Source organism: Myotis lucifugus, unplaced genomic scaffold, assembly GCF_000147115.1.
Source record: "Myotis lucifugus unplaced genomic scaffold, Myoluc2.0 scaffold_1082, whole genome shotgun sequence".
In the NCBI taxonomy this organism is placed as follows: Eukaryota; Metazoa; Chordata; class Mammalia; order Chiroptera; family Vespertilionidae; genus Myotis; species Myotis lucifugus.
In genome coordinates, this window is record NW_005872130.1 from 80,930 (window position 1) to 102,486 (window position 21,557).

A 21,557-nucleotide genomic window follows, 5' to 3' on the forward strand; every position below is an offset into this window, starting at 1 on the left:
AAAAAATCAATAAAATATATTTTAAAACATAAAATTTAAAAAAAGAAAGGAAAGGCTTCAGAGTGCTGTCAGGAAAATTTAACCAAGAGGGTGACTGTAACACCTTTAGTTAAAACCTTCGAAAGATGAAAGAATCAGAGTATTATTCAGTCACACAATGGGCCCTTCACAGAGATTAAAAATATGCCTCACAGACGCTCTTCATGAAATAATAGTGCCTCTAGGAAGCTAAAGGGTGCTCTCTCTCAGCAGGAGTGCCAATGTCATAGTTTTTGGGAAAACTATATAGGCAAAAATACTGTCAGCGTGGAGTGAAAGGGACAGAGACAGGACAAAATAAGAGAAACCAGTGGACTTCCTAATTCTACTGACAGAAATGGTCTGAAAAAGCCACTCAGCTGCAAACACACACTACCTCTTTTTTTTTAAAGGGTAACTTAGAGAGTGGAAGCAAAGGTCCATAGGGCAGAGCTGAGAGCCATGGAGAATTATTTCCATGCCTTGAAACCTAATAAAGAGAGTCCAACATTTGCCTGACTGGATTTCAGAACTGCTATGGACCAGTGACTCCATGTTTCCATTTTCCTCCTATTTGAAGAGGAATGTCTGCAGCTCTTATCCTCTGCCTACCACACCATTCTATGCCAGGTGTGTTCAGGGCAGATAACTTAGTTCCACAGACCTACTGATGGAGGACTGAACTCAAGAAACAACACCTGCCCGAACGGTGTGGCTCAGTGGTTGAGCAACGGACCCATGAACCAAGATGTCATAGTTCAATTTCCAGTCAGGGCACATGCCAGGGTTGTGGGCTTGATCCCAGGTTGGAGGGCGTGCAGGAGGCAGCTGATTGATGATTCTCTCTCATCATTGATGTTTCTATCTCTCTCTCCCTCTCCCTTCCTCTCTCTGAATAAAAGTAAAACACATGCCCCATCAAACGCATCTGTGACCTGCAGGTAGAGAGTTCGAGACCCTGAAGACTACTGTATTAGCATGTCTTGTTTTAGAAAAAGAAAAGAAACAGCACCTGCAGAGCCTCATCAACACCTGGGCCTGATTTATAGAAACAGACTCTAGACATTAAGGCGATGCTGCAATGAGATGAGATGTTTGGAGATCTTGGGAGGGGATGAATGTATATGGCGTGAGGAAGGGACGTATATCATGGAGGGTGAGATGGGGCAGTTCACATGGCTCCAGTGTCCCCTATTCCTTGGTATTAATTCCACTGACCGCTCCATCTGTGGGCTGGACTTACTGATGTACTCCTACCAAATAGAATATGACCAAATTGATGGGATGCCAGTTCCGAGATGAGATGATAAAAGACTGTGACTGTCTTGTTCACACTCTCTCTGGCTCTTCTTGGCTCCGTCACTCTGACGAAAGCAGCTTCTGTGTGATAAGCTGCCCTCTGGAGAGGCCCACAGGGCAGGAAACAAAGGGTGGCCAACAGCGCATGAGGAACTGAGGCTCTCAGTTCAACCTCCTACCATGTGAGGGGGTCCTTCTTTAGTTGAGCCTTGAGATGAGACTGAAGCCCCAGCCAACAGCTTAATCACAGCCTGTGAGAGACCCTGAGACCGAGGACCCATTGAAGCTGCACCTACACTCCTGGCCCACAGAAACTGGGAGAATATTGTGGTCTTAAGCCACTAAGTGTTGGGTGATTTGTTATGCAGTCTAGTAGATTGGTCTGTCTTCACAAGGACTCGGTGAGGTGTTCAGAGGAAGTATTAACTCACCTTCTGTCACAAATGGAGAAACTGGAGCTCAGGAAAGAAATAGGACCTCACCCAGGTGGTGTTGAAAACAAGCCCACATCTTCTATGTCCTTCAAGGGAGTTTTCTGCTCTTGTCCTCACTCCCCATCCCCAGCCACCCAGCCGAGTGCCCACAGCAGCGTCCCATCTGCCCCCATGGCACCCCCAGTCCACAGCTGTGTGGACTCACTGCAGGTTCTGACCTGAAGAGAAGGTCCCAAGAGATGTTGGTGAAGAAGGGAGGGAGAGAAGGTCCAGTTGCAGGCTGGGCAGTCTTCACTCACAAGCAACTCTGAATGGGAGAAGGAAGATGAAATCTGGGTCATGACAGACCCCCAGCCCACCTGGCAGGTGCCTGTCTGACCTTTCCACTCTGTTATAATGTCAGAAAACACGTGAACCGCTCTGGTGTGTGCTGAAGCCCAGGAGTGAAGATCTGCACTGCGCAGCTGCTGAAGACCAATGGGTGGTTGCTAGGGAGTGGCCCTTCCCTACTGTTCATTGGAGTCTCCATGGCGACCACTATACACAGGGCTCTGTTACCTCAGAGGGCAGATAGGCCAGCCCTAGGGGACAGAGGCCATGGAAAGCCAGTACTGAGGGACGAAATATCCCCTAAGCACCCACTATGTGCCAGGTTGGGTACCATGGAGTGGGAAGGAAGTTTGGGGATCACACAGGATTAAGCAGAGAGTGATTAGTTCTATCCAGGGAAAGAAGGCTGGGCTCACAGAAGGGCCATGTGAGCTGGATTTTGAAAGATGCAGAGGAGTTCAACAGTTTAGAAGGGACTCAAATATGAAAGGCATGGATGTGTTTATGGGCATAAATGTAGGTCCAGGGGAGAGGGGAGGGGAGGGAAAGATGCACTAAACTGTCTGAGCTGGAAATGAAGGAATCAGGAACCAAGGAGTAAAATTAGGGCAGGGCTGGGACAGTGAGGGTCTACTCTCCTCCTCTTGAAACATAAGGGCTTCAGAAGATTACATGAGGCTGTGACTTGCGCAGTTGGTGCCAGAGGCTCAGTCCTGTCTCGCTGCTACTCAGCAGGGGTGGGGGTGTAAGGGACACCTCCCACGTGCCCAGCCTTTCAGGGTCTCCCCAGGAGGCAGAGAGCACTCAAGTTCAACTTGGGGTCCCAGAGTCTGGGCTTGCCACTTTTTAGAAAGAGTGGCTTTGTCCATGTTCTTTTAAAAAATATATAAATATTGATTTCAGAGAGGAAGGGAGAGGAAGAGATAGATAGAAACATCAATGATGAGAGAGAATCATTGGTTGGCTGCCTCCTGCACACCCCACACTGGGGATCATAGGTTGACATTCAACCACTGAGCCACACCAGCCTGGCTGTCCATGTTCTTTAGATGAACTTTCCTCACATGTGAAACATATAACCCACCTCCAAGGGTAAGAGTGAGGACTGGACGTTCTGTGAAATGCCTAGAACATTGCCTGGCAGAGAGGGATGTCACCTATAACCCTAAGCTAACCCCGTAAGCGACCCATCAGCAAGTCCTTCAGAGTACACCAGACTCAGACCCCTTTATCCACCTCCCCAGCTGCCCCGACCCTGGTCCAAACCACTACCACCTCTTGCCTGGGTTAGCACACTTGCCTCCTTACGGGATTCCTGTTTTTGCTCTTGTCCCCTGAATTAACTGCCTATAGGTGCGTAAATATACAGGCAAACCTCAGAGATATTGTGGGGCTGGTTACAGACCACCATAATAAAGCGAATATCACGATAAAGCAAGTCACATTTTTTGGCTTCCCAGTGCATATAAAAGTTATATTTACGCTACAGTCTATTACGTGTGCAATAGCATTATGTCTAAAAAACACCTCTTAACTTAAAATACATTATTGCTAAAAATTGCTAACCATCACCTGAGCCTTTAGCAAGTCATAATCCTTTTGCTGGTGGAGGGTCTTGCTGGATGTGGGTGGCTGCTGACTGGGCAGGGGGGTGGCTACTGCAGGCTGGGGTGGCGGTGGCAAGTTCTCAATAGAAAACAATGGAGTCTGCCACATGGATTGACTCTTCCTTTCATGGACAATTTCTCTGTAGCATGTGATGCTGTGGGGTAGCATTTTGCCCGCAATAGAACTTCTTTCCAAGCTGGTCAGCGGGCAGCAGGGAACCCCCAGGTGGTGGGGCCTGGAGTCACCTTATATCCCCAAAGGAGGGTTTACAGAGCCTGTTGCTAGGAAACTGGAGATGCAGCCACCTGGGTCGTCTGCTCGGTGGCTTTCCTCCACCGCAGCTCCTGGTTCACCTGCCCGAGCTCCCATCCCAGGGACGGAGGGTCTTATTCTGAGCCGGAAGGTCACCCAAGGTGGAGGCCACCTTCCCGTGGCCTGTTCTGAGCATCACCTCTTCTGGGGCCCCAGGGCCTGTGTTGTGTGACTCCTCTTTCAACAGTCATTCGGAAGGCTAGCTGCCCCCGCCCCCCCCCCGCCCCCCCCACACACACACCCAAAGGGCTGGGCCTAGAGCAGGGGCTGGTGCCTGGCCAGCTGTGGCTTCACTTCTCTCTGGCTTCCTGGAGCCCCTTCCAGGTAGGGCCCAGCATGCCCCACCTGACGTGGGACAACAGGCGGCCTCCTTTGCCAAAACTAAGGAATAAAGTGGCTTCCCCAGCTGGCAGGTGGTCTTTCCTCGGTGGTTCTAAGGCATCGACCGGAGATGGAAATATGGGGCGTGCGGGGCAAGGCTGGAAGCCAGGCAGAGGCAGGCAGACACGGCACGCAGAAAAAGCCACGTTTATTCCAGTGTTGTGGGGGGTGGGGTGGGGGGGCTTTACCCGAGACTCTAAGATCTCCTAGGCAGGAGCTATGAACCAGCTGCAGGTCATGCCAGTCACCAACCGGCTGAGCTCTGGGCGAGCGGACAAGCTCCCTGCTCAGGCCTTCCCGTCCTTGGCCTGGGACACGCGGGTCTCTGGCGGGGCCCGGTGGAACCACTCGAACCAGGAGCCGTCATAGATGGCCACGTCGGGCTTGCCGCAGAGGTAGGCGGCCAGGGCGATGTGGCAGGCGGTGACACCCTTGCGGCAGGTGGCAATGAGGGGCTTGGCGAGGTCCACCTGCTTGGCCTCGAACATGGCTCGGAGCATCTCTGGGCTCTTCTCGAAGCCATCCTCCGTCAGGAAGTCCATGAACGGCATGTTGACCGAACCTCGGATGTGGCCCGAATCCAGTCCTGGGCAGGGGCAGAGGACAAAGGGAAGGGCAGGGTTAGGACGGCGTGGGGGTGGGGGCAAGTGGGGCCTGGAGCCCAAAACCATTGAGGCTATAAGGATAGGGTGTTTCGCAAATAAACAAAGTCTTTGCCCTTCTCTGAGCTCACCGATATTCTTCTCTGAGCATTGAATGTAGGCCCTACCTACATCCAATGCTCCTGACTTAAAGCAAAGTGCCCTCTCTCCGAAAACCTGCCTTGAGGTAGGAATTTCCAAAATCAGACCTGCCTGAGAGGACAGGGAATGAGTCTCAGCTCTGCCACTTGCTAACCTTTACCTTGGGTAAGTCGTATCTCTTTTCTGAACCTCAGTTTTCTCATCTGTAAAATGGGCTCAGGCCCGTCTCATAGGGTTGTTGAGAAGAGCAAATGAAATAATGTGAATGCTGTGTGCTGTGTCAACTGCTGAGAACACAGAGGTGAAAGGGACTCAGCTCCGCTCTCTGGGAGTATAGACTAGCAAGGACGATAGATGTTGAACAGACACCCTCAGAATTCATTAATCTTAACATGACTCCATTTTACAGGTGATTGTACTGAGGTTGGCTAATAAAACAGCTTCCTAAGGGCACACAGAGAGGTAAAGGCAGACCCAGGATTGCAGTCACTGGGTTTTCCTGTTAAGCACATGGCTGTGGAAGGAGCATATGACCTGGTTTTCAACAAGTTCAAATCCCAGCTCTGACACCAGCAAGGTGACCTTAAGCAAGTGACCTCACTTCTCTGAGCCTCAGTTTCCCCATGGGTCACGTGTGGAGTCAGGTGTGTCAGGGCTGTTGTAAGGACAGCAGCACTGACTGCTGAGGCTGCCACCCACCCTCAGATGCTGTCGCTCCCACCACTTCACCACCCACCCTAACGACCCCGGGCACACAGTAGGTGTGGTCATGCCAACAACGTCCCATTCCTCTTACCCAAGATCAAGGAGGATTCCAAAATTTGCTGGCACAACTCAAGAGTTCCTTTGATTAAATAGAGGCCCAACTCATAAAATTACAGCAATTTCTTCCTGTGCTGATTTCACCTTTTTTTTCATCTTTTTGTCTGGCAACTTTAATCTGAGATTGGGTGGTGCTGACCCTACCAATGAGAAATATTTCATCTGTTGGCTTGGAGGGTGCTCTTTGCCAAGAAACCAACTTTAAAATGTCCAGCATCCACGCAGTGGGCTGGATTTGGTACATTTGAAAGCACAAGCGTCTGCTGAGTTCTGAATGCTGATTTTCCCTCTGAAACAGCTTCATTGTTTTCCTCCGATTACATAAGAGGCACCTCTTGGGAGTGAAGAAGTCAGAGGATGGGGCCCTTTTCATCTCTGCCAGCAGGGGCTCGGGGTGTGTCCGAGGAACTAAAATGAGCAGGAACTGCCTGTCCTGCCCTGCCCACGAGTGCATACGTGCGTGGAGAGGGGGGAAGGGTGAACACAGCCCAGAGCCCCTTGGAGAACAGTCAACTGTGATGGCCCAGAAGCTCCTGCTGCTCTTCGTCCAGATCCAACTCCAGCTGCAGGCTCAGCTTTCCCAACCTTCATGCTCACAACCTCTGGCCTCGAGCCCCCAAACAAGGGGCTACCTCAAGAACCTTATCTTCTTGGCCCTAACGGGGAGTCCAGGCTCAGAGAGGTGAGGGAACTTACCCCAGGACACACAGCACAGGTGTGTGAAGTCAGGTCTGTCGGACCCCAACGCCCGTGTTCTTTGACCACCTGAGCCTTCCTGGGAGAGGGGGCTGGTAGATGTGGGTTTTCAAGGCAAGGAAAACCTGTTTGCCCACATGTGATATTTTGTGGAAGAGCCACACTCAAGGGGCCAAAGAGCCGCATGTGGCTCGCGAGCCACAGTTTGCTGACCACGGCACTAAGGAATTCAGTGCAAGGAGCGCCAGTAGGTAGCCCCCAACCCAGGCCACTGGGAGGCATCTTAGCACCCTCCGGCGCCCCCCTCACCCCAGCCCCAGACTTTCAAGGGAGAGAAAGAGAGAGAGAGAGAGAGAGAGAGAGAGAGAGAGAGAGAGAGAGGCAGAGGGGCCACAGGATCCGGTAGCCACAGCGCAGAGCTGGGCCTTGCCTCCCGTCTGTTTGCTGACACGCAGTGGTCCGGGAAACAGCCCCACTGTGATGCCTGCAGACCGGGGTCAAGTCTTGGCCACTCCGCCTCCTTAGAGAGGTCTCTGCTCCCACCTGCAAAGTGGGACCAATTCCAGGCCCCACCCGCCTCCCTGTGCAGGGCTGCTGTGCATATATAAAGGCTCTGCAAATACAGTGCTCACTAGGTCAATATCCCCCCTCTTCAGCCTTGCCCCACCCCGGGGGGAGGGGAGGGAAAGAGAATGGGTTTATGATGACAGAGCTGGCTCAGCTCCCACCTGATTCCCCCCTTCTCCCTACAAGGTGAGCAGTGTCCCTTTCACTAGGGTTCAAAGGTGAAGGGACTTGCTCAAGGCCACATGCAAGGGCCACACCCCCATAGGAACTCAGGTGTCTGCCTCTCACTTTGCTCCCCTTACAAACAGAACCAAAGGTACTGGGGGCACAAAACCTAGGCCAGAGGGGGCGTTGCTTGCCTAGATTTTGCAAGAAATGGTTGTTTAGTTTCTGAGGCCTGGGGACACTCCTTCCAGGGGTGCCCAGGGCCCACCACCCACATCCCCCTGGGTGTTACATCCGGACTGCCGAGCCCACGTGCTGCCTCCCTGACCCACCCCAAGTTGGCGACCATGAATTCAGCAGAGCCTCGTGTGCCTTTGTGTCCCCAAAGTGCCTTGTCCGGGAGGAAGGCCAGCAAAGCCACTTAGAAAGTAAGGGAGGGGAGGGATACATCCTCCATGCCTCTCTAGACAGCCCTGGCCTGCAGTTCCTCACCCTTCTCAAAACACCCTCCCAGCCACTGCTGCTTTCAAACGAATACACCCCCAGGTGGGCAGGGCTGGCATTACTCTTCTCGTTTTACAATAAAGGAACCCTGAGGCTCCACCACGTTCCTGACCTCAACTAAGACCCACGCTCCCCAGGGTCCAGATGGGAACTCTAGGAGGTGGGAGTAGGGCCACAGGGCAGGGGGCAGGGCTTGAAAAGTCCAGACTTCCAAGAGGCATCACATGCAGCAGGTGGTTTCGCCTCTCTGTGCCTCAGTCTCCTCATCTCTAAAATGGGAGTGAGGACACTGGGTCTGGCATCTCTAAACGCTCCCTTCGCTTATTCTCACAGTGCTTTGGGCAAGCTGGGAAGCAGCTGGGGAACAACTCCACAAGCTACCCCCCCCCACCCCACCCCCGGCAGCTTAAGTCCAAAGAAGAGAAGGCATCTTGAACCAAGGCCATGAAGGGGCTGCAGGAGCTCCATGCCAGGAGTCTCTAGAAGGTGCCAAATGAACTTGAATCTTCAACTCCGGACCTTAAGAGAGCAAGCTGGGCAAGAAAAACACAGGGCCTGGAAAAAACCCAAGATAGGGACGTGGAACGCTGCGTTCTCCTGGCTCATCCACTAACCAGCCTTGTGGCCTTGACCCCTCCCCTCCCTCCGGGTACCTCGGTCTCCCTTCTGCCTGATGAGGTGACCTTTCAGGCCCTCCAGCTCAGAGAGTGCTGGAAACAGCTTTCCAGTTCTCTTCCTCCAGGCACAGACAGGAAGAGACACTTTTCAACAAGTTAGGCAACATGTTGCGCAGGAGTTAGATTCTGCAGAGGCACCCTGACCAAGGAGGTGCCAGCCACCCTGAAAGCTCAGGCCACCTGGGCCATGAGAGGCCCCAAGAGCACTGAGGTCCAGGACGCCAGCGGGGTTGATGGCAAGACCTCTGAGGTCTGTTAGGGGGTTCTAGAACTCTGCATTTCCTCTCCTGAGACTACCCTCACCCCCTGCAGTATAGAACCTCCCACAGCAGAGGGAGCACGCATGTGCCATCTCCCTGCTGATGCCTAGGGAGGGGGCTCCCTCCTGACCCTGCAAGGTGGGGGTGGGCAAAACAGCCATGCATGCTGGTTTAGATCACTGGTTTGAAGCGAGGCAGCACTGGATTCAGATCTTGACTCTGCCACGTAACTGAGCGAGTAACTTCATATCCTGGCACCTCCGTTTCCTCCCCTCTCAGATGGGGACAGGACGCCTTGTGGGACGAGATAATGCGATGTCGAGTGCTCAGCATGAAATGCAGGTGCTGCTGTAGCTCTGCGGACAGGCTGCAGCTGTCTGGAAAGGTCAGGGGGCCTGGGAGAGCTGGAGGGGGTGGTGCGGGGGGAAGGACATTGCTGATGTCTACAAGGGTTTCTGAGGAACAGAGAGGCCCTGAGACCTAGGTGTCCTTGCGAGGCCTCTGTACAGTGATTCATGTGTTGGCTCACAGACACGCCTTTGGGCATGTGGGGAGCTAGTGCCTGGTGTGGACGTGGGTGGATATGTCACCTGTCACCTCTGCTGATGCCACCTTATACAGATGCTAGGTGCCTGTCAGCATAGGACTATGGGACCGCCTCTGGAGGCCCTCATGCATCAGAGCGGAAAAAACCTTTAGGTTTGGCTCCGTCCTTCATTTTACAGATGGAAAAACTGAGGCCTACACAGGAGGTACCGAGGGCGAAACCTGCAGAGGGTCCCAGGCATCCTTATTCCCCACCCTTCCATCCGGCATTATTTATTCTCCAGGGACCATCCCACCCACTGGGACACCTACCTACGGCATCTGGCTCTGGCTCGGTGCCCAGGTACCGCCCTTGGGCCCGTGAATCCACCAGCTGGAACCTCTTAGATTCAAGGTTCTCCAGCACCTGCTCGTAGGTCTTGAGCAGGGAGCGGTCCAGTGTGGCTCTGAAGACTGCGGGCTCTGGGCGGGAGGGCTCAGAGGTCACCGGGTGGCCCTCCTTCAGCCAGTTCCGGAAGCCACCATTGAGCACAGACACTGTGCGGTGGCCAAACACACGGAACATCCACCAAACCCGAGGCGCGTAGAAGCTGCCCAGGTGGTCACCATCGTAGACCACCACGTGCGTGTCATTGCTGATGCCCAGGTGGCCCACGTAGTCGGCGAAGCCCGCCTCGCTGGGCAGCATCATCTCGTAGGGTGACGACTTGTCCTTGCACTCCTCTATATCAAAGAAGGAGGCGCCGGGCACATGGCACTCCAGGTACTCCTTGCGGGCGTCCCGGGTGCCAGGCGAGTACCAGGACCCGTCCAGCACCCTCAGGCTAGGCCCCAGCTTTCCAGCCCGGACGGACTCCGCCAGCCACCTGGTGGAGACGAGCGCCCGGTAGAGCACCTGCTGAACCATGGTCTCCGCTCAGCGCGTCACCTGGCGCGGGTGGGAACCGGGAAAGAGACGGGCGTGAGGACCCTGTGTTCAGCGCGGTGGGGCCTGGGAGGAGCTTTTTCCCCTCCGAACCCTCCAGGGTGGGGTGTTTACAGCCACCCGGGGGCTGGGGCGTGCAGTGGGGCCGGTCGGCAGATTCCCCAAGGAGAGCCTCCCCGCCCCGGGGTCCCCCTCACGGAAGGGGGGGGGCAAGAGCTTCGGAGGGCTGGGGGGTTGCGGGGGGGTGGGGGGAGCTGGCCCTAGAAGCTACAATACTTGCCCTCAGGACCCTGCCGAGAAGAAGGGTGAAAAGATGCCCAGGATGGGGAAAGATGGCATCGTGGGCTGAGCGCCCCCTTTCCAGTGAGGGCAGGGGCGTGCGCTCGTGGGGGAGGGTTCGCCGGAGCCCCGCACTCTCCCCGCTCCCCTAACCCGCCGCGCCTCGGGTCTCGAAACCCTGCCTGCGGTTTCTGGACAGCCGGGGCTAGCCCGCCCCCAGGATGCCCGAGTCCAGCCCCGGTCCGGTGCCCTCTGCCCCGTTGGGTTCGGGGTTCCGGGGGCATCGCGCCCGCCCCCGCCACGGGGACCTAACCGGCGGCTCGATCCCGAGCGGCCCGAGCGCAGGTCGCCGCCCTCACCCGCCGCACTTACGCGCCCTCGCCGCCGCCCTGGCTCCCGCCCCTGCCCGGGGAGAAGTTCTCGGTTCAAACCCCCGGCCGGCACCTCCCCAGCCGACCTGCGCCATCGCGCCGCCGCGCACAGGGGGGACGCGCGCCACTCGGTCCGGCCCCGCGAGGCCTGCAGCCCAGCGGCGCCCGCCCTGCCCGCCACCCCGCGCGCAGCGGCTCTCAGATCCCCCCGAAACCCGCTGGGCACGCCGGGTGGCATCGGGGTGACGCGGGGTGAGACTCGGCGGCGCGGGCGTCCCCCGGGCCCAGGCGATGGAAAGGCGCGGGCATAGGCGGCTCCGAGTGGCCAGCGCCGTGGGCTGTGCCCCGTCTCCTCCCTCTGGCTGGCCGCAGGTTGGTGTCGGGAGGAGGGGACGGCTGCGGGCGCGGGGAGGGGGCACCCTGCGGCGGGGGCTATGGCCGAGCGGGGAATCCAAGAGCCCGAAACCCGGGTAACTTCTGCGATGTCGCGTCTGATTTCTAGGGGGAGGCCGATCTTTGGGGTGCACCGGGCGGGGGTCCCTGCGGGGCCTGAGCGGAGGAGGGGCTGCAGTCTGGGAGGGAAGGCGCGCTCGTGGGTTTGCCCTAATAATGGTTGGCTGTCTGCAGCAGTTTGGGGCGCCCTGCAGGGTGGGGACGGAGTGAGTGGCCCTGCGTGGGGGAGGGGGACACCTGGTGCCACCAGAAGCGACCGGAGGGAGGGAGGAGAGACTAATAAAGCCTGACAGATAAGCTAGGGAGAGGCCAACCGACCTGGAGGTGGCAGGAGGAGAAACTAGCAAGGAACTTGCAGGCGTGAAATGAAAGTAACTTCCATCAGGACCCGTGTAGTGAGGAACTTTGGGGGGCGGGGGTGTTACTTAGTTCCCACAACAGCCCTGCTGCGAAGGCCAGAACTTATTTAAAGAGCCCAGAGAGAAGCTGGGCTGGCTGCCCTGGGGCACAGCGTTGAGGCCAGGCTGTGTTAGATCCGGAGCCCACGTGGCACCTGCTGCCTTTGCTTACCTGGCCAATCTCCAGGCCTTATACTTTTAAATATACCAGTAATTGCCTTTGTTTTTCCATTTAATTGTAAGCTTATATACTTTAATTTTTAACAACCAGTTGGCATAATTTCTGAAAACCTAACACTGGTGGGGCCTCGCTGCCCTTTGCATATGCGGTTACATATACCTGGAATGCTTTTCTCATCCCCTTTAAAAAGTTTGTTTTATTCTGAAATAATTATACTCTCTCAGGAAGTTGCAAAAAGCCGTACTTTCATGAGCATTTGCCCAGTGGATCCTCTGAACTTTGTGCTTTGAGTTGGGGTCCCAGGAAGGACAAGGCTGGAGGAGTCCTTGAATGCCAGCCTGATGGGAGCCCTGCTCTTCCAGGGCCCACCCAATGGCGGCCTGGGGCTCACACTCCCCCTAGTGCGGTTGTTTCTGCTCCTGCGATGGGCCTGGGGCTGACCTGTATGTCCTGGAGCCCTTCCCGCCCAGAGCAGCCCCAACCACACTGGTCCAGGCCTGCCAAGCACGCGGGAACCTGATCCCGCCCTTCAGTGACACAGGCAGCCTGCTCTCCCAGACCCTCTACCTCCCAGTTTGTTTTTTAAGAACTGCCAAGCCAGCAAGCAGAGTGGGGCGGGCCTGAAGTCCCACCCAATCCTGAAATTCTGATTCTAGATTTGTGGCTGTCTGTTCAAAGGCCTCCTATGAGCCCAGCCGGCACGGCTCGGTGGTTGAGCATCGCCCTATGAACCAGGATGTCAGGGTTCGATTCCCCGTCAGGGCACATTTTCAGGTTTCGGGCTCAATCCCCAGCCGAGGGCATGCAGAAGGCAGTTAATCAGTGATTCTCTGTCATCATTGATGTTTCCATCTCTCTCTCCTCTCCCTTCCTCTCTGAAATTAATAAAAATATATATTTTTAAAAAGGCCACCTATGAGAGTAACTTTGAAAAAAGAAATGGTATTTTTATTAAGCCATTTTGAATAATTATTAATGCCAGCCATATACAGTGCATCGACACGGCCTTCTACATTCATTGTTTAATCTTTGCTGAAAGAGGTGAGGTTTGGAAAGCCCTTCATAGGACAAGGCAACAGGCCAGGGAGCCTAACAAGCCCACCTTCACATAACCTGTTAAGCTGCAGAGTGAACTCTGCACTGGCTTTCAGGTGAGAGTGGGGGATCTGACTCCCAAACCATGGTTCTTTTCTTTCTAAATGTGTCCTTGAAGCAAAGAGCCCCAAGAATGGTGGGGGGGCAGGGGCTGTTGTGGTTCAAGAAGAAGGGGCCCAAAGCAAACCTCAACATCATCTAGCTGTGTAAACCACCGATTCTGGGATGACCCCTTAACCAAAGCCCCCTGAGAAGGTCAAATCAGTTTGGATTTCCCCCTCCTCCAGGAAGCCTTCCCACCCCTTCTACTCCAACTGCAGGCGGAGCCAGTGGCCCCTCTGTGCTCCCACTGAACTTCATTCAGCCTTTTCTTAATTATACTGTATCTCAAGCAGGCCTGTGGCCTGCCTTCAGGCTCTGGCAAAGTCAAGAGTTTCTTTGTATCCAGCTGAGGGCCTGTGGGCAAAGTGGTGCCTAAAAGTCAGCCTGCAGCCAGACTGTGGGCGGGGGCTGGGCATAAGGTAGTGCACTGTACCTCATTAGGCCTGGGCATCATTGGCCTACGGCCGGGGGAAGAAGTCCAGCCGCAGGAGTTGAAATCTGGCTTCACCTCCTGAGGCTGCCCCTGACCTGCTGCAGTGCTTAGACCAGCCGTGGGCAAACTACGGCCCGCAGGCCGGATCTGGCCCGTTTGAAATGAATAAAACTAAAAAAAAAAAAGACCGTACCCTTTTATGTAATGATGTTTACTTTGAATTTATATTAGTTCACACAAACACTCCATCCATGCTTTTGTTCCGGCCCTCCGGTCCAGTTTAAGAACCCATTGTGGCCCTCGAGTCAAAAAGTTTGCCCACCCCTGGCTTAGACTGTAGCCTGGCCCAAAGTGCCCTCCTGCAAACTCTTTTTCTCTACCCATCCTCTTCCCTGTGGTGGCAGGACTGCCTGGTGTGGGTGTAAAGGTTGTGCCCTGCACAGGGAGTGCACAGCTGAGGGGCTTGACCTGGAGGCCTTGAAAAAGGGGCGCCTTTCTCTAACAAAGGCCTCTGGTGAGCTAGGGGCTGCGTGCACAGGAACAGCGCGCAGTGGGAGCATCTCGGCTTTGGAAGACTGTGGGCTGCTATGGCAGTGGGCCGCTGCTGGCTCACAGGGAAGTGGAGGGGAGAGGGAGTGAGGTGCTTAGTCACTGTTGCTGCTACAAGAAGACCCTGAGAGAAAGCTCAGGCTCACGGGGCAAAATCTGACTGTGCTGGACTCGGGGAGCCTGCTCGGTGCGTGTCAGTGAGGCCTGGGTTCCGGGGTCAGACTGCCTAGTGTGCAGCCTGGTCACTGCTTCTCAAGTTAGTGCACTTCTCTGACCTCAGTGGCCCCCTCTGTGGAACAGTGAGAATAATACCAAACCTCTTGAGGGCGCTCATTCAACAAATCATCTAGAGCAGGGTGGGGAACATCCAGCCTGCGAGCCCTTATAAGTCCCGAGAAATCATTTGGTCTGGCCCTGCCAAGGCGTTAGGGGCGAGTTACTTAAGTGTTTGACCACTATAGGAGGCTGATCTTTAAGGTGATAACTTTGTATGGCCCTCGAATGATGTTATAAATATCCAAATGGGCCTTGGCAGAAAAAAAGGTTCCCCACCCCTGATCTAGAGCAGTGGTTCTCAACCTTCTGGCCCTTTAAATACAGTTCCTCATGTTGTGACCCAACCAGAAAATTATTTTCGTTGCTACTTCATAACTGTAATGTTGCTACTGTTATGAATCATAATGTAAATATCTGATATGCAGGATGGTCTTAGGAGACCCCTGTGAAAGGGTCGTTCGACCGCCAAAGGGGTCGCGACCCACAGGTTGAGAACCGCTGCTCTAAGGTGTTGTGAGGATGAAATGGTCCACACAGCCGGACCCGGTGGGTTCCAGCTACTCTTCCTATTAGGCTGCTTGTGTAAATGCTGAATGAATGAGTTTCACCGGGGACCTTCCTTGCTGGGTGCATCTTCGGGAGGGCCTAAGGCTTTTGCCCCTGCTTGGGCCCTCTCCCAATGTGCCCCCCGCCAACCCCCCACCCCACGCAGCAAGCAGCAGTGAGGGGCCCTCCTGGCCCTTTCTAGGGGTCGTGGTCGGCACTGTGCTGGTTATTATACAGTATATCCTGTCGGGGGAGGGGAAGGAAGGCCGCGGTCTGCACCTGGGTTCACCGCAGACGATTTTCTGAGGTCCCTGGACTCTGCCCTCCGCCGGCTCCACCTCCCCTCCTGGCCCAACCCCAGCTCCAGCCCCTGCCCCAGGCCCAGCCTCAGAGGCACGGGGCGTTTCCTGCCCTGGGGCCGGCCCTTCCTAGATTCCCTCCTGACTTCCTCCCTGTTTTCCCAGGCCCGCAGCCCTAGTGTCTCAGCCGCCGCCATGGCCTCACAGCAGCTCTTCCGCGCGCTGGTGTCGGCGCAGTGGGTGGCGGAGGCGCTGCGGGCCGTGCGCGCCGGGCAGCCGCCGCAGGTGCAGCCCCTGCAGCTGCTCGACGCCTCCTGGTACCTGCCCAAGCTGGGCCGCGACGCGCGCCGCGAGTTCGAGGAGCGGCACATCCCGGGGGCGGCCTTTTTTGACATCGACCAGTGCAGCGACCGCACCTCGCCCTACGACCACATGCTGCCCAGCGCCGCACACTTCGCGGAGTACGTGGGCCACCTGGGCGTGGGCGCCGACACCCACGTGGTGGTTTACGACGCCAGCGACCAGGGCCTGTACGCGGCGCCGCGCGTCTGGTGGATGTTCCGCGTGTTTGGCCACCGCACCGTGTCCCTGCTGGACGGCGGCCTCCGCAACTGGCTGCGCCAGGGCCTCCCGCTGAGCTCAGGCAAGAGCCGCCCCGCGTCCGCCGAGTTCCGGGCCACACTGGACCCCACCTTTGTCAAGACGTACGAGGACATCAAGGAGAACCTGGAGTCCCGGCGCTTCCAGGTGGTGGACGCCCGAGCCGCCGGCCGCTTCCAGGGCACTGAGCCGGAGCCCCGAGAAGGTAACGGGGCTGGCCGCAGGGGCTGGGCGGTCCCCCGGGGAGAGTGATCAGGGGCCCCCTGGGCACTGCCCTTGCCTTTATAGGGCCCCGCATGGGGTGGGGGCCACTCACTCTGGGAGCCCCACTGACTTTATTCCTCAACTGGAGACAGCGATGCTTGGGGCAGGGACTCCCCCAGGTTTGTTGGGAACCCAGGGTGTATATATGTGAGAACCCAAACAGCCTCCCCCCAATTCTGTGGATGTAGGGGTCACTGCGGAATAGGAGGGGCGGTGGGCAGGCTCAGTTTGGGAGAAACCCCGAAGAAATGGGGCCTAGTCAGGTCTAGGCCATCTCTGAGGGTGACGGAGTTGGGGAAGAGGAGGCTGAGCCCCGACCCCAATACACACCCCCCCCAGGGGACAGGGCTGGCAGAGGGCAGGAGAGAGGGGGCATTAAATAGAGGTTGCTGCCCAGTTTGGGGCAGAAACTGAATAGTTAGTGGCTGCTGGCATGGGTTGGGGCAGTTCTGGGTGGGGCCCCATTCTCCAGGCAAGGAGCCTGCAGGGGAGCCCATATAAAGCAGGGAGGGGTCTCCACAGAGCAGGTGAGTCAGCGGCCACTGGGTGTGAGCTTGTTCGTGATCCAAGGTGTCGGCTGTCACCGTAGAGCAGAGGAAATGGAGCCGGAGCTGGCGACCTGGCTGCAGGTGTCGGGAGGTGAACTCCTGGAGCCTGTAATTTAATGTCCGGGAGCAGCCAGAACTCCCCAGCCATCTCTCTTGTGCCTGCGCCAGGGAGGGGGTGAGGAACTTGCCACGTGCTCTGGGGCGCTCTCCTGAATGGCACCCCCAGGCCCTCGGATCGGGGTTGGGGCTTCCCTGAGCCGGCAGAGCAGTTGGGCTCACCCTATCCCAGCAGAGTTTGGGATGGCCTGAGGGCAAGGACATGCTTGTCCCCGGTGCAGCCTGGAGCTCACCCAGTACCTGGCACAGAGTCAAGGCCTTAGAGTATTAAATTCAGAAGGTCCCTTCCATGTAGAACCCTGCAGAGCAGTGTTGACAATGGGTCAAACCATATAAACTGCTGCTATCCAACCATTGACAAACCCATATAGGTTCAGCCTAAGAAGAATGCCATCTTGACACTGCTGGGTCCTTCAGCTCAGCCCCCGGGGAGTGGAGGCGGGGATCGGGAAGTGAAGCAACGTAGGACAGCGAGCCAGGGCCAGACCTGGCCGCGTGACAGAGCCCGGCCCCGGATTACACTGCAGGACACCTGGCAGGTCACCTCATCTCTGACCTGTAGTCTCTGCCTGTGTAAAGTGGTAGCAGAATGCGGAACTTCAAGGATGGGGTCAGGGTCAAATGTCACACGGCAGCTCCGTGTTGGCAGACAGGGATGCACGCAGGAAATGGGAAGTGATATAGTTAACGTGCTTATCCGGTTGTGGCTCTTTACCCGGGTGCTTCGTACTCACCTCAGTCATGCTTGCTCATCCGTGAAACGGGAGATGAGGTACACCCAGCAGGCCTGTTGTCAAGGGTGACCCCGGCTGATAGGTGCTGAAGGTGTCAGGAAGCAGCCCAGCCAGGAGCTCACTCCTGGAGCCTGTACCTTTAATGTCAGTGAGCAGCACAGCGCTAAACCCGTGCAGAATTTCCCTGTCCCCATCATTCCCATTCCACGGCCCGAGACCCTGGCCAAGTGCGCCTAGAATTGGCCACGTGGTCCCGCAGGGAGGGGAAGCCTGCTTTGCTTGGTGGGGTTCAAGGCGCGGGCACAGCACTGCTCTGACTGGAGCCAGCCGGGGTCGGCAGCTTGCTGTGCTTCTCTGGCTCCGAGTTCATCTCTACGTCATGTCTCTGACTGAGCCCAGTTTCTGCATCTGTTAGTGGAGATGCCTGGCCCGCTCCAACCTCACTAGGGGCCGCAGTGCTGGCTATCCATGTGGCCCTGAGAAGAGATAGTGGCTTGGGTCAGCAGCTCCCTGGAGCAGTGTCACTCCGCTGCAGGGGGTAAACTGAGGCAGAAGCCACCCTAGAGTCCAAGTGGCTGAGATTCGAGCCAGTGCCCGTTACGGTTTATTTTGTTGCAAATCTCGGTGCTTGGTGTGAAAATGGGAATATTAGTAACACCTGCCTCATAGCGGGTGGGGAGAACAAAATGACCAGTGGTGACAGTGAACCGTGTGTTGGGCGCCCTGGGGAAGTGTTTGGAGATGTGGGTGCAGGAATGACTCCCTAAATGAATGGTCCTCTAGCCTTGCCCCTGTTCTTCCTGCTACAATCATGATCTTTTGGAAATGGGAGTCTGATCTCCCCCTGTCGGTCATGTCAGAGCTCTAAGACTTCAGCCAGGCCTGCTCAGATGTTCCCACCCGCCTTGGTTTCCCCTTGGGCCTCAGCCTCCCCACTGTCTGGGCTTTTGCCATGATGACCTTTAACCCCTCTAAACACCATGCTATTCCCTGTCCCCTAGGAGCGCTTCTCCGTGGGATCCCTTCCGTTCCCGCAGCCCAGACTCCTGTACCTGGCTGAATCCTACCCACCCTTCAGGGACTTCTCAGAGAAGCTTCTCTGACCACCCCTCCCAGGCAGTGCTGCCTGATGGTTAGTGCACAGGCTCTGGGCCTCTGCCCCTACTAACTTGGGCAAGCTAGTCTGTGGGCTTCAGTCTCCTCCTCTACAAAAGAGAGGGTAGTAATTTCTTTCCCACAGAGTTTTGGGGGGGATTAAAGGAGCTGAGGGGCTCAGAACAGTGCTGGGCACAAAGTGAGCGTTCAATGATGCCAGCTGTTATCATCTTTTTTTAAAAAAGTTTATAGTTTATTAATCCTCTCATGAAAAACCCGCACAACCACCACAGATAAAGTCACCGAAGAATCTTTACGCCTTCCTTTTGCCAGCGCCAACATTGGCCTTTGCAGTCCCTGACTGTCTTCATTCTGCTCTTGCGTTCCTTTCTCTGTTTTCTTGAGGTCTTCCTCTTCTCATAGAGGCCATGTCTTGCAAGTCTGTGTTTGGATTCGTTTTTCTCTGCGTAATCCAAGGAATCATAAATCATGCCGAAGCCAGTGGTCTTGCCACCACCCAAGTGGGTTCTGAATCCAAACACAAAGATGACATCAGGTGTGGTCTATTACATTGTGGCTAGTTTTCCCTGAATTTCTGTCTTGGGTACTGTTGGCTCCCCAGGGTGAAGGACATCAATGACCACTTGCTTCCGCTGGAGTAGTTAGTCTGTTGGTCATGAACTTCCTGGTCCAGATAGTTACCGTGTCATTCATGATAACCGTTTATCTTCAAGCGGCCAGGGAGGAAAAGAGCTGTTATCATCTTATATGGTGTGCCCCTGCAGGAGGGCCTTTTGGCAACATTCATCATACTTGTAATTATTCAGCTGTTGCTTGTCTGCTCTGCTGGATCAAAACTCCTTGGCTGCAGGTGCTCCCTGTCCTAGAGCAGTGGTCGGCAAACCGCGGCTCTCGAGCCACATGCGGCTCTTTGGCCCCTTGAGTGTGGCTCTTCCACAAAATACCACGTGCGGGCACGCACATACAGTGTGAAGTTGACTTAAAACTTTAAGTAAAGTTTATTAAGTTAATTTTAGGGAACGTTGTGGAGTGAAAGAAGATGTAGTGTCGAGGATTGAGAAAGGTATGTTGAGATGGTTTGGACATATAGAGAGGATGAACGAAAGGAGATAGACGAAACAAGTATATAAGACGAGTGTGGATGGGAGAGTTGGAAGGGGTCGACCTCAGCGAACGTACCTCCATCAGATTGAGGACGTTTTTCGCAAAGGCCAGCTTAGGAGTGCCCTAATTAAGTTAATAACAATGTACTCCTACCCCTATATAGTTTAAGCTTAAAAAATTTGGCTCTCAAAAGAAATTTCAATCATACTGTTGATATTTGGCTCTGTTGACTAATGAGTTTGCCGACCACTGTCCTAGAGGCAGAGGTCTTGTTTAGCTCCATTGCCTCAGGGCACATAGTTGCCCCGGGGCGCACAGTCAGTCATCAGGAAACCTGGGCGAGTGTGGCTCTGGAGGGCTCTGAGTCTTGGGTTCAGATTCCCGCCAGCGGTTTGCTGGAAGCACGACCCTGGGCAGTACTGAACCTCAGCATCTCCACCTGTGAAATGGGAATGCCCGGAAGTCGCACCTGGGTCTCCAGTTGTGTGGGCCACGTGAGGTGATGCCCATCGGGGAGTTAGCGCCATGGCCGCGTGGGGGCTCTCAGTGCCGCAGAGGCCATTCACACCGCCCTTGTATCTGTTCCCTCCGGCTGCAGGCATCGAACCTGGCCACATCCCCGGCACCGTGAATATCCCCTTCACGGACTTCATGACCAAGGAGGGCCTGGAGAAGACGCCCGAGGAGATCCGCCGCATGTTCCAGGACAAGAAGGTGGACCTGTCCCAGCCTCTGGTGGCCACGTGTGGCTCCGGTGTCACAGCCTGCCATGTGGCACTGGGGGCCTACCTCTGCGGCAAGCCCGACGTGGCCATCTACGACGGCTCCTGGGTGGAGTGGTACATGCGGGCCCAGCCCGAGGAAGTCATCTCCGAGGGCCGGGGGAAGACCCGCTGAGATGGGCGGATGTGACACAGGAAGCTCCGGTGACGCCGGCCACCAGCTGTGCCCAGCCTGGTTGTTCTCAAGCTGTTTTCACCAGAAGAGCATGTCTTCCTCCAACTCAGGCGGCACAGGGGGTGACATCCCAGAGGCCAGGAGTTCTTTTGACTTGTGGGCTCCCAGGAGAGAAGGTAGAGGAGGTGGTGGTGGGCACGGGGGAAGGGGAGCCACCCACATGGTGCTGAGCTGGGCCCCACCTCCCTTCTGTTTCACTTTTGAGGAAATAAAACAGCCGCGTGCTAAGTGCTTCTAACTCCGGGGCTGCCTCGGTTTCCCAAGGAGCAAGGTTCCCAGCACACCCAGCAGAGGGAGCTCCATGGAGCCCGAGGGTCTTGGGAACCTGCCCCTGCCCCTGAGAGGTGCTGGGGCCAAGAGCCCTTTCACCCCTGTAGCCAAATGCCCCCAACAAACCGCCCTCCACCCCCTATGCTGGGGCCCTCCCTTCCGGCTCCTGCGCTATTTAAGGTGAATCCTGCCGTGAGATGCCTGAGGTCCCACTCAGAGCCCCAGGGCTGGGCAGTGCCTCTCATGTACAGATAGAGAGGGGTCCAGAGGTGACCAGGAGGCCCGCCCCGGCCCCTCGGGATGCACTGGAGAATGGCTGAGTTTGGCTAAATTGGAGGAGAATCTAATTTTAGACTCTGGGCGTCCACACGTGGAGGCTAGTCTCTGGAGCTGCCAGGCGGTGGGCAGCCCGGGGTCCATCCTTTCTGCCCACGGAGAACCTCGTCCCCGAGGCTTCCCCAGGGGAGCCACTCTGTCCTCCTCCCTCTGTCTGTCTTCTGTGCCCAGGTGGACAGAGGGGTTTGAGAAAGCCCGAAGCCTTCCCCTCAGAACCTGGGTCACTCTCCCCACTACAAGCC

At 55.9% G+C, this 21,557-nt stretch overlaps 2 protein-coding genes across 3 annotated transcripts; one reads left to right on the forward strand and one right to left on the reverse strand.

Moving 5' to 3' along the window:
* Positions 1-4,504: 4,504 nt before the first annotated feature.
* On the reverse strand, positions 4,505-10,985 carry TST (thiosulfate sulfurtransferase). Its single transcript, XM_006107261.3, has 3 exons — positions 10,939-10,985; positions 9,675-10,290; positions 4,505-4,968 (listed from the first exon to the last, which is right to left on the reverse strand). Exons 2-3 carry the CDS (start codon positions 10,267-10,269, stop codon positions 4,670-4,672), a joined length of 894 nt encoding a protein of 297 aa, XP_006107323.1. The 5' UTR covers positions 10,270-10,290; positions 10,939-10,985; the 3' UTR covers positions 4,505-4,669.
* Positions 10,986-11,203: 218 nt separating this feature from the next.
* Positions 11,204-20,947, forward strand: MPST (mercaptopyruvate sulfurtransferase). 2 transcript variants are annotated; one of them, XM_014449238.2, is made up of 3 exons: positions 11,204-11,309; positions 15,435-16,074; positions 20,351-20,947. In XM_014449238.2, the coding sequence occupies exons 1-3, from the start codon at positions 11,229-11,231 to the stop codon at positions 20,647-20,649; spliced, it is 1,020 nt and encodes a 339-aa protein (XP_014304724.1). In that variant the 5' UTR covers positions 11,204-11,228; the 3' UTR covers positions 20,650-20,947. The 2 variants fall into 2 exon arrangements, with proteins under 2 accessions (XP_014304724.1, XP_006107321.1); XM_006107259.3 differs by lacking the exon at positions 11,204-11,309 and adding an exon at positions 11,326-11,407.
* The last annotated feature ends 610 nt before the right edge of the window (positions 20,948-21,557 follow it).

Excerpts from the sequence above, each read along its gene's own strand:
- TST (XM_006107261.3), bottom strand. The coding sequence starts at position 10,269 with ATGGTTCAGCAGGTGCTCTACCGGGCGCTCGTCTCCACCAGGTGGCTG. Across the intron at positions 4,969-9,674 it reads GCCAGAGCCAGATGCCGTAG|GACTGGATTCGGGCCACATC; the intron begins GTAGGTGTCCCA and ends GCCCCTGCCCAG.
- MPST (XM_014449238.2), top strand. The coding sequence starts at position 11,229 with ATGGAAAGGCGCGGGCATAGGCGGCTCCGAGTGGCCAGCGCCGTGGGC. Across the intron at positions 11,310-15,434 it reads CTCCCTCTGGCTGGCCGCAG|GCCCGCAGCCCTAGTGTCTC; the intron begins GTTGGTGTCGGG and ends CTGTTTTCCCAG. Across the intron at positions 16,075-20,350 it reads TGAGCCGGAGCCCCGAGAAG|GCATCGAACCTGGCCACATC; the intron begins GTAACGGGGCTG and ends CTCCGGCTGCAG.